General features: G+C 38.5%; 1 protein-coding gene across 1 annotated transcript; it reads right to left on the minus strand.

Moving 5' to 3' along the window:
* Nucleotides 1–7,194: 7,194 nt before the first annotated feature.
* Nucleotides 7,195–12,400, minus strand: CFAP161 (cilia and flagella associated protein 161). The gene is made up of 7 exons (XM_065076504.1): nucleotides 12,282–12,400; nucleotides 12,038–12,127; nucleotides 11,639–11,874; nucleotides 10,244–10,328; nucleotides 9,635–9,793; nucleotides 8,424–8,497; nucleotides 7,195–7,586 (listed from the first exon to the last, which is right to left on the minus strand). Exons 1-7 carry the CDS (start codon nucleotides 12,342–12,344, stop codon nucleotides 7,400–7,402), a joined length of 894 nt encoding a protein of 297 aa, XP_064932576.1. The 5' UTR covers nucleotides 12,345–12,400; the 3' UTR covers nucleotides 7,195–7,399.
* Nucleotides 12,401–14,031: the final 1,631 nt, after the last annotated feature.

The following is a 14,031-nucleotide window of genomic DNA, read 5'->3' on the forward strand; positions in this document are numbered from 1 at the left end:
CAGAAATATGGTTAAATGAAAGTTCATCAATAAGGTAATTACACTTCTTGGAATGTTTATTCTTCTCTATGCAACTTCCCACATTAGGGGTCTACTGGTGTGGGGATAGTGGCTAATCTCATTTCAACAGTTAATACTGTCCTAGCCAATTTAGGGAGTTACATTTCTGTCTAGTTCTTTTATCAAAAGCCTGCCCAGCCATTCGTATTTTGCATTAATGTTCTTCTGGATTAGAAGAAATTTCATTTCCATGGATGCATTTTCCGAACTCTTTAAGAGCCCCTTTCATTGCCTATCAGTTCAGTTTTGACTTCATTGTGCCACCCTCAGGAAGCCAGTCTGGCTCAATGATGCTGCTATGGGGCAGGCACAGCAGCTCTAGGTGGTGAATACTCCCTTCATGACAGTTACACTGGAGGATTGTGCTCACTTAATTACACTGTTCATTTGGAAAAAATTGCTGCCCTGCCCCAGCATGTTAATAAGTTCTCTTTCATAGAATAGCTTCAAATATGAAAATATGAAAAATCATTATTGTGTATTTAGACCAGTTCTGACAACAACTTTCTTGACAATATGAATCTTGCGTTATTGCAGAAAACCTGAAATTGCTATAGGTTACGTGGGCTGATCAAAAAACTGTCACTGCTTGCCGGCTTATATGTAATGCTTAACTTCTAAATCCAAACAGCTAATGGTTGTGCCATGTGACAGACCAAATATGTGGTATTAACCAACTTTGCCTCAATTTTTCTGTGATGAATGAACGTTCTGTTCTCAGAAATAATTGCTTAGATGAAAAGGTTGCACACATCAACCATATAGTGCAAATGGTTACTCCCCAAAACCTTGTTGAGCTGATTTCATAGGAAGCAGGAATTTGTGTTGGTGTTTCTGAATGCTGTATAATGCCCAGTGTTCAGTAGAAACCAATCACTAATCCCAAAATGCGACACTGTTTAAAATCAGTTCGCACTTAAGGACAAAATTCCACAACTGCCCAACATGGCACAATCAGTTGATCTATATGGATTAGCATGGGACAGAGGAAAATGTTGAATTACAAGTAGTTCTGGAAGCATTAAAATTTTCAAAGAGCAGTGAGAACACTAAGCTACATTGTATCCAAGGTCATACATTGTAATTGTTGAGATAGCTACATGGATCCCTTTAAACAAATTCTTATTTGCATCTGGAAAAGGAATGTGGGGAAAAGATAATAGATTGAGATAATTTTTGGCTGAATAAATTGATAACTTAATCAGACTCAATAGCTCTATTAATTCCATCTGTGAACTTTGGTGCTATTTGAGACCAAATATATGCAGAAAAATTTTATGGTAAATTGTAGAATGCCAAGACACTTAAGAGCAATGGTAACATCTGCTTTGTAACGTTTCTGTGTTGTTCTTATGAGTACTAATGTTATACTGGATTACCATGTGATGCCTTGAAGTCATTTATAATTAAACCTGAATATGTCCCTGAGCACTTAAGATTACACTAAAAGAACTAGGTAGTTCAAAAGGTAGTTTCAAAATAAACCAATTAATATTTTTAGATGAGGAAAGATTGTTCTCCTGCAAATGCTCAACTACATACACATTTTTTCTATGTCAGTATTAAAGTATCTGGTGCGTGTATGTGTATATAGTGCTAATTCATTTATATTTCTCTCTATATATACATACATATATATGTATATTTATATGGCAAAATATGCTTCTTTTCATGGTCAGTTAAATTCACTGGTTATTTGCAAGACTATAATACATCTTGGGTGTTCTGACTAAATTAATGCTGCCAAAATTGTCGGGAAAAAGACCAGAAAAGCTGACGAGCTGACGAACTGTTCAGTTGTTTCTTTGGGATACAGAAGAGGCAGAAAGCCCAGGCAAGAGGAGCAGTAGGAAACCAGGGAGGAAGGATAGAACCTGCTGTGTGATGTGGATTTCACAAACTCTTGTGTTTAATCTTTTAGAAACCCTATAACAATGATCAATGCTAGTTAGCATTTCAGGGGTTTTAAGAGGTTTTGCCCATAAAGGAAAGAGGACTCATACTTTAACTCAGTGCTTTGCTTATTCACTAGATTTTTGCTTTTATTTTCCTTAGGGATTTAAGGTTTTTGAGAATTTTACAGGTAACATTTTCAGAAACTGCTAAATGCATTTTCTAAAGTGATTTTCGTAGACTACGATCTCCAAAGGTATGTAAAACCTATTTCTGAACAGTTTTAACTTGAACAAGCTCCAGAAACAGCTCTTCAATTTCTCAAGACCGATGTCACTTCTGCAAATTGGACTTAGGCTAACAGTTGGTTAGGTATTTTTAACTAGCATGCCATATAATTAAATAACTAAATATATGTATAAAAATAAATACTGCCATGTATAATTCTTATTCCGCTCCGTGGGTTTGTCAGACCCACAGGGGCAGCACTGTGGTTTGTGGGCTCTTCTCCTAGCAACTTCTATCAACGTCAGAATTACTTACCCCTCACTAAGAGTTTACTATTTGTTGCTGGTGTGCATGTAGAATTCATATGCCTGTATCTCTAGCTATTTGCATCAGGTCTACTTCAGTTTCTTGTTATCTTACAACCACTTTTAAAAACAGCTTTATGGTATTACTTACTGAACTTCTCTGCTGTAGTTGTTCATATTTGGAAAAAAAGGTGAAGATATGGTCCTGGCCCCAAGGAGACTATAATTAAAACAAGACCAGCATTATAGAAACATATATACTGGCAGGCCTGTAACTGGATGGTCTGTTTAGTTTTGCTTTGACGTACTGCATGAAGCAGCATTTAGCAGATGTTGGGAAATTACCTCTCTGAGCTTTTCATATAAACATACAGTAGAGACTCATGTGTATGAATTAATTTCATCATCGTATGTGGGTATTAATGTCATCAGGTATTTTTTGATGTTTGGGCCTATTCTACTGCAAGCTGAGCTCTCCTTGCCAAAAAATACAGAAACTCATTGAGAGAAAGCTAAGTGACTCTGTTCTAGGAATGCTTTCCAGTGTAGTACTGATGACTCTGTTCTCTGGTATAAAATACATTGTTTTGTACAAGACCAGAAAAACGCGTCTCCCTTGGTCTTTATGGCAAGCTGTCCCTCCTGTTATAGGTAACACTAACCTATGATGCAAATCATGTAGTTGGCAGTATTATGACTGCTCATATCCCTGCTGAAACAGCACAGCAGACATCCAGCAAGGTGACAGGTATTTCCAGTTCTTCTCTTACCCAGGGGAATGCAGTATTTGAGGATTAGATTCCCTTTTACAGCTTCCAGGACGAAGTCACATGAGCATGAAGAGGGGAGCTGGCAAACTGTGGCTTGCCCCTCTCTGTGCTATGTACAGGCAGGGAAATAAGGCAGGTCAGGCAGAGACTGGAGGTGAGACCTGGGACAAAGCCTAACACAGAACAGAAGAGCGGTGTAGCAGACAAAATGACACAGAGATTTCCTGATTTCCACATGTATTTAATGTATTTTGCATTTCACAACTGTATTTTTATTTTGTGGCACCCTTAGTTGAGTTGTCATGCATTGAAGAGTCCTAAGTGTTTCTAGAGCAACAGCGATGGCTTTAAAAGAACACTCCTCACATCCAGATTACAACAGACATGCAATATTTGTTTAGGGTGAGTGGGCACAGATGTTATCAAAACCAAAATCTTACCTCTCAACTCCACCAAATTTCCCAGTGCTTGGATATTTCCTTCCATTGTTGTATGGAATTTCTTATTGTAATGTTCTCTGTGAGGTTTTTTTCTTCCTCCCCTTCCTCCCCCCAAATGTTTTATGCAATTACCAAACCTGTACATGGCCTCCTCCTCTGATTAGCTGTCTGTGCCAAAACAATACTTCATGACAACCACTGAAAAGAAAAGCAGCCTCTGAAGATCCTGATGTGATTAGGGTATGGGGCCAGGGACTTGTGCTGAGTGCTAGAAGAGCACTTTATAACCACGGATAGAAGACATGGCAGAGAAGTGATGTGATGTGAAATACGAGTTGGAGAAACATGCAAGAGACAGGAAGTGAAAAGGCAGATTTAAAGCTGGATTTTCATTTTCCAGTGTTACCAATGTGTGAGTTTACTAGGAGGATGATGCTTTTCCTTGCTGACTCTGAATTCTCTGTACCTCTTCCTTACTTTTAGTGTTGTGCTGCGAACACACATCTGTACAGTAAAATATGTGCATATGTGAGATCTCTCTTCCTCAAGCCTATGAAAAGCTATATTAGCACAGCACTAAATCTGAACTAATGCACCCCATCCCTCAGCAAGGACTAATAGCTCAGGATCATCTTCATACTTAGAGCTTTTGAGCAGCCTGGAATGGAAGGCAGAGTTTTATCTTCCCCAAATGTACTTTGTAGAGCCGTCTGTATTAGACCTAATTTGAAAGAAGCATTAAAAGCTTTCTTAATACATTATTTTGCTTTTCACTGGTATATGTCAAAGTGCTTTGCAATAGAGGCGAGCATCATCGTCCATATTTCCTTACATGCAACACTAGGACAAGCAAAATACAGCGCCCACCCTTAGCTACCCAATGGTCAGGTCTCCAGCACCCTGTCCACTAAACCCTCTTGTGTCTCTAACTGGCAGTTGCAGGATTCTTCAGATTCTGCACTACTATTAAATCCCATAATTCTTTATATTCAATCCTGTGTTCATCAGTAAATGTCCAGAGCGGCCAAATTAGAAACACTGCAGTGCATTTTACGCAGCCTAAATTTTTTCTAGTTTAATATCTACAAAATCAAAGCAGAATTATGTCAATCTATTGTGAAAACAGGCAGAATTTTAATCTCTTAAATTGGAGTAAGTAGTAATGGTGTTCCTGTAAAAGCATGCATCACTTATCACACATCAGATTTCCTATTGTTACACAGAAAGTGAAAGAGAAAGCTGATTTCCTCTAAGTATGTTTTGCTTAAAAATTAATATTCTAATTAGTTTTAAGAAGTTGGTTGTATACAATATGCAATGCTCCATGTTCTTCTCTCTACCTTTGTTGCTTATTTATTTTCCCAAATCATAATAAAACATTTAATGGCATCTCCTAGCCCAGAATTCAAGCCTGATTTAACTTGGTCAGCTTTTCTGGCATTGTATCAGGGACTCATTTGGATTTAAACAGTCCAGGTTGTTTTACATATATAGCGATAATTCTGCCATTTAGAAAAATGTGGCGCCATCGTGTGAAGAAAACGACGAAGTGTAAAAAAAGATTTTAAAAAGCTGGTTACAGAGCAGTATCTGTGTTCTATATCACAAATCAGCTGAATTATAAATACATACGATATAAGAAGTTATGCACGAATCTGTGGGTTTAAAACTGTATTAGGTAAGAGGAAAAACTGATGATTGAATCAGCGATTGTTTCTTTTCCAACAGCTTGGGAAGTCCTTTTCTATGAGCAGAGTCTGATCAAAACTCTTCATCAGTGTCTAACTCGGGCATTACCTACTTCTGTGCTCATTTCTATATGTGTTTATGTCTTGTGTTTTCCTCTAAGACTTTACAAAACCTGGTTTTGTACAGGCTGCATTGCTCTTCTCCCACACAAACACACACACAAGCGCTCCAGTCCCTTCTGTCAGCCAGCCAGAGCTCTGCCCACACAGTTCTCATTCCTGCGGGAGCTCACACAGAGCTTTGTTTTAGCAATGGTTTTGGTTTAAGGCCTCTTCTTGTTCCTTACGTTTAACCAAGAGGAAAGAAACTTTGCAAGATTCTAAATAGCAGCTCCTAATACCAATAAATGTCCACCATGCTCAAATTAGAAGCACTGTAGTGCATTCACACAGCCTTAGTATTTCTGCTTTAATGCCTACAAAATCAAAGCAGAATTGTGTCAATCTATTGTGACAATGTGAGGAATTTTAATCTCTGTAAGGCGGAGTAATAACGGTGCTTCTATAAAAACATCCATCAATTGCCACACCTCGAGTTTTGTATCTTTACATAGAAAGTGAAAGAAAAAGTTCCTAAAGGTCATTTTGTCTATAATAACAGATCAGTGAAGGTTTGCACATGAGGAGTGTGACTCAAAAACTGTCCTCGGTGATACGCTCCCCCAAAGCAAACCTGCCTGTCTCCCCCTCTGAGACCCTGGATACCAAGTGCTAGTGAGCCTGGTCTGCAGGCTGCTGGTTTAATTCATGCTGAATAAAGGCAAGAGCTTTTAAAGCCTTGCCAGTGGGTTTGAAACAGATTGTCTGGGATAGGGCTTGAAGGCGCAGCGTGTTTGCATTGGTTCCTTCTGTGAAAGTTTAGTGGTTTCGTTGTGCTAAAACTTGAAAAGTTTTATTTGACCTTTAGGAAGATTGAAGATCTTTGGAATCCTTTTCAAAAATGGAGCTTTATGGAGTGTTTTACTCAGAAATTCACTCACTGTGTGCAGAAAGAGCCCACTCTTGTGGTATAGCAAAAAATGGAATATGCACAGTTGTAGCTTTACTGAATGGATGTAATGGAAGGTCATACATCAAGAAGATTCTCTGTGGTGCTGTTTCAGCCTCCATATAAAGACATATAACTCTATGAAGTAATGACATCTGTTTTCCATATATTTGCATCTCATGCTTGCTTGATTTGGGGAAATAAGAAAATGTGAGTTCCAGCTGAAATTTTTACCATTCTTGGGCCATTATATTTTTTCATGTGGATTTTCTGGTGTGTAATTAAGTATGAACATAGACTCCAATCTTATTCGATAAACTTACAGTGTCTCTTACTCTTTTTCTATTTTGGCACTTATTTTCATTTAAGTGTTTGGAGCTTAATGTTTTGACAATTTCACCTTGTCATAAATCTGAAGCCAATCCCAAGATAAAGAGATCCCACTTGTAATTTTTCTAATAGTTGGCAACTTTGTGCTACACAGAGTGTGGAACAAGCTCAACAAGCTCAACTTCCTTTCAGATGAACTTTAAATGTCAAAGTATCCCATGATAGCTTGCGTGAGCTTGGGTTTCAGTGTTTTGGAAACTGTACACTTCTCTTTTTAAAAACTATGACACTTGCTTGGAATAATTGGTTAAATATACTCTGAAGGTCAGTCAGGTAGTGAAAATATATTCAATTTCCTGAATTCTGACATCTTTTGCCATCAGTGAATGTGAAAAATGGGAAAATGAAGCCTTCCTGATTCAAGAATTATTAATGTTGTGCATCATTCATCAAATTTTATTAGGTTTTGCCCACTGTATAACCTTAATGAGTTATGATGAGACTATGCAATGTTACTAATGGTTGACTTTCATTTCCATTTTTAAAACAAACATCTCTAAAACTAAAATCTGAGCAGAAAAACCAAGAATCAGAATGTCATCAACCTCCGTAGGCTGTAGTTTGTGATTTTTATGTTCTATGTTTCTTCACAAGACCCTTTTTTTGCGATCCCACCAGGATGAGGCTCAGGTCTATCAATCATCAAACCATCCTCAGGGCCGGGATTTTTTGTAACTATTACCCAGTAATTCTTATCTTCTTCAGCTTTATGAGAGTCCAGGTAAGTGTGACAAACTACTTCATATTCTTTTCCAAAATAAGACCTGCAAAGTCAAAGAAAAAGTGGATGGTCAGGGAGAACATACCCAAATTCAGCAAACCTGTGTTATTTTTAAGTTTTTCAAGGTTTTCTCATGTTTCTCTTGGCTCATTCAGAAATATCACCATGCACTCGCAAATATCAGACCCTTACAAGAAACATAATAGCCTGCTTTATGTCCTATGAATAATTTAGGAATTTGAAATTGAAGGGAAATGCCATCTTCCAAGCCTCAGAAGTAAAGCAGCCCCATCAGTACCAGGCTCTGATACACCCATTCAGTCCATACAAGCCGGTTACATTCTTCCCATCACCAGTCACATCACCATTTCTTTCTGACTGAGGAAGACGCTTAATAACTGTTTCAGCCTCAAACTTCCTGCGTATTAACCTGAATTGTTAGATTAACTTTAATTTGTTGCGAGATTGATTCATATGGACATAAGCAATACACAGTTTTATGCAGCATGTTTTTATTTAATTCTCTTACTCCTTACACTTCTTAGTATGCCATTTTTTTCTTAAAAAAACAAAACAAAAATCAGGTGTATTTGCTTAGGATATTCAAAGGGAGAACCACTAAGAAGCTAGAGAAGGCTGGAAGAATGATATGATAGATGAGATATGATATACGAATTTAAAAAGACTGAGCTGATTGTCTGCAGCATCACAGTGGCACATGTTTCAGCCCAGAATTAAAATAAGGGAAAAGAAAATGTGTATTCTGCATTCATTTCCATTTCCTCAGTGCATTCCTAAAGCAAATATCTTGCTTCTTACAGTAATTCTTGATGTTGGCACATCATTATGTACATCCCTGCCAACTACAAATTATTCTTACCTTGTCCAAAAGTTCCTTGGAATGGCTAAGCTCCGATTAGTATGGCAATGAGTAATAATAATTTTAGAGTTTGCCTGGAAAAAAAAAGGGGGGGAGAAGACACTTGACATTTTTTACACAAATTTTAGCTATTCTTACTCAAATTAAATGCTTTTATTTACTGCTTAGTGTAAGCCCGCATTGCACTATGTCACTCTGAGACTGCTGTACATTGATAGTGAGATACTTTACACCCCATTGGTTCTCAACACAACTGTCTTAACAGTTCAGAGCAGCCGAATGCTCAGTCCTCAGGTCAGAGACATTCCCCTGTCCAATACATTCCATTCCACTCACTTGTGCTGGACACTTAAATAAAAAGGTCAAGCAAGAAGCAGAGAGTTATTCCAGTGGCCTGTGCCATCAGGATTATTCCATTTACAATTGATATTTGCCACATGAGAGATCCAGATGGTTTGGGGATACAGCCTAGAAATGGACCTTTATCTTTCACCAATTTGCAATTTTTTGTGTATAACAGAATAAATTTTTAGTCACTCCCATTTACCAGTACTGTGAATAACAAATGTTTTCTTTGACAATTACATAATTTTGTCTGTGTTTACTACTGAGCTGATTCATGTAAATGGGTCGCAGTTCAAGGCTGTAGAGGAACAGTTGTATTTGTGATATTTTGCTACACACCCAGAACCTCAGGAAGCCTAGTAGTGATGTGGAACAGGAAAATACTGCATCTGCTTAACGTATTTACAAAAGGTCAAAATCCACATGTGGAAAAGCATTGGTTTATTCAGATGCCTTGTTTTTTGTGTTTGTGGGGTTTTTTTATATATACTTTTTATATTTAATGTACAAGAGTTCGTTATTAATCACAGCCCCTAATACTGGAAATGGAATTTAGTGGTCAGAAGTCCTAAAAAGCAGATTTCAAGTACTACATTGTCACAACATAATGTTGGCCTTTAAAAAATTCTGATGAGAAAAACTGATCAAGTCAACCTCAAAGTGAACACCAGAATCTAATAGTTGTATATGCAGACTCCCTGGTTAAAGGTATAATTCTGTCCCTCTCCCCCTTCCTAAAATTACAGGTCAGAACTTACATAAGGATGTAAATATGTGAATAAAATGAACACAGCTTTTTTTCTAAGTACTCCGTCTACTGTTTCAATTAAAACTTTAGAAAATGTTATGAAGATTTAATTTCTTACAGGAACTGGAAATCCTTCAGATTCAAGACGCAGCTGGGGATCCAAGAAGGCAGCTTGCCAGCAAGTCAAATAGGAACGCTCACTTGTCAAAAATACTTGCTGAAGGTAAGATTTTTTAGCAAATCTTATAAATGATTTATGGTCACTTGCTAGATATAGCTGTAAATAAAAAAATATATATTAAGGATTGTATAGAGATAAATGAAACAAGATATGTAATTTTAAAGAATAGCTTTCAACACAAAATATTTTCACTCAGCTCCTGAAAAATGATTCTGCCAAGCTAAAGCTACGCATACAAAACCCATAACATGGGTTCAATATTGTTGATAAACTCATTAAGTAGCTATTCAAAGAAAATGCAAAAAAGTCCCTCTAATAATGAATTCTTTCATGATTCACAAGCTAATTTTAATTTCCAGCACACCTGATCGCAGGCAAGTTGCATAAACTTTCTAAATAGCTATTTCTTGTCTTGATCTACATGTGATTCAGGATCTGTTCTATAAAGCTAAGATGTTGAACTACTGTACAGCTTTATGTATATAGTAACTAAATGCACAGTATCAGTATATGCTGCCACTGCTATTTGCAACTTGATTGCCTTACCATTGGGTCAGGAAACCCTCCTGTTGTCCCAAGACCAAACTTTTGCCCAAATCTGACTGGTTCATCCACTGCACTTCCATCAACACTGTTAAAATTGTAGAGAGGAAGAAAGAGACATTCAAATAATCATCTTTACTATTATTTTTTGTTCGATTATTTGTTTTGGTCTATGGTTAAGTTTTGTGGCAACACTTTTTATTAGGTTTACCTTTAAAAATAGGCAAAATCATTGAAAAGACATTTCATACTTGACTTACTGGTTGAAGTATTTAACAGAATAGAAACAGACTATATCATTTACTTTTTATGACATATCCATTAACATACAGGGTGGAAAGATAAAATACAATGAAAAATCAATCGGAATTCAGCACTGAGGACCTCTTTAAAATATACTTAATACAAGCATCTGAAAAATCAAAGACTAAAGGCAGAACGGTGTGTGTGTGTGTGTGTTTGTCTGTAATTTAACATTAGCTGCTAATAATAGATGTATCTGATGTTCAATAATTTGGTTCATTACATCAACATACATGTTGGTATATCTCTATTTCCAGAATTATTGTATGATGTATTTTGTATTAAAGAATCACTAAACTAAGTGCTAGGCTTTCTAAGTATATTCAGCTTAAAAAACCTACATAGCTCATGAACTTAGTCTATTAATGAGGGATTTGCTAGTGTTCTGTGCCAGCCACTCTGAGATCAGACAGAAGCTAAGCAAAATTATTTGATTCCAGTTCAAGAAGGCCTATAACTATGCTCTTGGCATCAAAATTCTTCCTTTGGTCTAACTCAAAGTGTTTTGCTCAATCAGGATTACATGGGTTAGTTTGTACTCTTATGCACTATTTTTATGATAAAATACATGCACTCAAGCAGAATCTTGCTGAGCAGGACCCTACTCTTCTGTTTCTTCTCCCACGAACAACTGGAATTAAATATATCTTTGAGAGAGAGAATGTGTTCTTTGATTAGGTTTTTGGGGTTTTTTTTAGGACAACAGAAACGCTGTCCACTTTATGCAGAACAAAAGCATTGACACAAATCTCTGCTTCAGAGATCTTATCTGCAGGAGAACGAATAATAAAACTAAGCACTTTTGGGACATATTTTGTATTCTACAGCTGAAATATGACCCTATTAAAAACAGCTGCAGAGTTTACCAAATGATATAGTGAACTCAATTCTGTTTTCACACCAGCTTTAAGCTGATTTAAACTTCCTTGGAATTATTCTCAGTAATACGCAGAGCAGAATCAAGCTTGATGCATGACCCAAATTAAAGACTCTTAAATCGTTTGTATATTAGCAAACTTGACTGCATATTTATTCAAAACAAGATACTGAAAGCTAACATAATAATGGAAAGCAACTCAGAATAAAGGACCAAACCTTAAAATACAAAAAGTATTTCGACCCACAGGGTCTGCACTCTCAGCTGCGCTAACTCCACAAGGGGCTTGTAGTGATTCAAATGAATATATGGATATTTCATCCAAATTAATTGCCAAAGTCAGACTGCAGCACGCTCCAGCGGAATTCTCCACCGAGGATTGGTCAGCGGGGTTCAAAAGCATCACAGTGTCTCCAAAATGAACAAATCCATCCTTAGATACCGACAGCTCTATCTAAACAAAAACATACAGATTTGTTACAGAATTATCTGAACCTAGTATCACAAGTATTTTAGCATGTAAAATACTAACCCATCGCATTCTTCATGCTTAAAGAGCACTAATAACCGCTATGCCAGTTTGTGGAGTCATAGACAAAAGCTTCTTTAAAAATTACCTTCTTTAAAATATTATCTTGGAGCTTCTTTATTTTCTGTATTAGAAGTTCTCCTCGTTCTCTTTTTTGTATATAATCCCTCAAGCGCTCCTGCTCGCAAAGAAGTGGGGGGGGGGGGGGGGGGGCAGACACGTTATTCCGCAGTTACACCCTCAGGTTTTAACCGAATTTAAACAATTACAGGAGAAACACCGTGAGGTGCAGAGGGGAAGGGAGAAAGGGAGGGACCCGTTTCCAGCGCTACCTCCTCCAAACTCGCGTCCTCGCTCCAGTTGCCTATCAGCACCCCGGGCCTGTACCCGGACATGGTGGCGCCCGGGCTACTCCGCGTCCGCCGTCGCCATGGCGAACGCTCTAGCTCGCGATTGGGCACTAGAGAGGCCGAGCCCGCCAATGAGCGGCCGCAAGCGGGAGGGAGGGGGCGGGCTCTTTCTGCCCAGGGGCGGCACCACCCGAGCCCAAAAATGCGATAAACGTGAGAAGCGGCTCAGATGAACCGAGTGCTCCTCCCCGGGCATGCACGGCGTGGTGGGGTTAGCGCAAACAGAAGACAGAAGCGAGCCTCTCAGGAGAACCTGCCAGACCACAATCACAGAATCACAGAATGTCAGGGGTTGGAAGGAACCTGGAAAGCTCATCCAGTGCAATCCCCCCATGGAGCAGGAACACCCAGATGAGGTTACACAAGAAGGTGTCCAGGCGGGTTGGAACGTCTGCAGAGAAGGAGACTCCACAACCCCCCTGGGCAGCCTGGGCCAGGCTCTGCCACCCTCACCGTGAAGAAGTTTCTTCTCAAATTTAAGTGGAACATCTTGTGTTCCAGTTTGAACCCATTACCCCTTGTCCTACCACTGGTTGTCACCGAGAAGAGCCTGGCTCCATCCTCCTGACACTCACCCTTTATATATTTATAAACATTAATGAGGTCACTTCTCAGCCTCCTCCAAACTAAAGAGACCCAGGGAAAGGCCTCTGCAAGTGAAAAAGAAAAAAAAGCCCTTATGAGTGTCCCAAAGCAGCTCTGCAGCTCTTCATCTCCTCACGCCAGTCCGAGGGGTTGATGATCCCCTGGCTTAATGCTCACACGTGTTCGGGTGTAATTGTATATACAAGTACTTCTGTTCCTGGCTCAGTGCTGTGATGTGATATTTGCACAAACAGAAGATGCTGAAATTCAAGAATTTGAGCCAAGCTATAGCTTTATTTACAAACAAGTAGCCTTTTACACTCTATTTGTCATGTAGGTGTATCGCCTTAACGCAACAAACAAGCTTGTGCCACCAATGTTACAGTATCGGTGAATATTGTGAATGTTCTAGATCAAAGTTTTGATTCCAAATGGTTAGGTTTGTTATTGTTTTAGTTCTGAAATCTACTATGGCTCTCTACAACTACCCAAAAGGAGGTTGTACCATGGAGGGTGTTGGTCTCTTTTCCAAATGACAGGATGAGAGGAAATGGCTTCAAGTTGCACCAGGGGAGGTTCAGATTGGATATTAGGAAAAACTTCTTCCCAGAAAGGGTTGTAAAGCCCTGGAACAGGCTGCCCAGGGCAGTGGTGGAGTCACCATCCCTGAAGGGGTTTAAAAGATGCGTAGGTGAGGTTCTCAGGGACATGGTTTAGAGGTGGGCTTGGCAGTGCTGGATTAATGGTTGGACTTGATTATCTTAAAGGTCCAACCTAAATAATTTTATGATTCTATGAAGACAGGCTAAGTTAGTGTACTATGTATTTACTTTCCAGATAGCTGAAGCAATGATTCTCAATGATGGTGTAGATCCTTACACAGGACATTTAATCTCTTCACAACTGTCATGGTTTTCTTGCAATTTGCAATTCTTGCAATTGCCATGGTTTTCTTACTATTGTAAGGTTTCAATGCTGGACAACTCAAGAAACTTAAAATAAAACGTCTTGTGGTTTGGTCTTTTGTTTTGGTTTGGGGGTTTCGTTGTTGTTTGGTTTGTGGGTTTTGTTGTGTGTTTTGTTTTGT

This window comes from Columba livia, chromosome 11, assembly GCF_036013475.1.
Source record: "Columba livia isolate bColLiv1 breed racing homer chromosome 11, bColLiv1.pat.W.v2, whole genome shotgun sequence".
In the NCBI taxonomy this organism is placed as follows: Eukaryota; Metazoa; Chordata; class Aves; order Columbiformes; family Columbidae; genus Columba; species Columba livia.

Excerpts from the sequence above, each read along its gene's own strand:
- CFAP161 (XM_065076504.1), bottom strand. The coding sequence starts at position 12,344 with ATGTCCGGGTACAGGCCCGGGGTGCTGATAGGCAACTGGAGCGAGGAC. Across the intron at positions 11,875-12,037 it reads AAGATAATATTTTAAAGAAG|ATAGAGCTGTCGGTATCTAA; the intron begins GTAATTTTTAAA and ends GTTTTTGTTTAG. Across the intron at positions 7,587-8,423 it reads CCAAGGAACTTTTGGACAAG|GTCTTATTTTGGAAAAGAAT; the intron begins GTAAGAATAATT and ends TTGACTTTGCAG.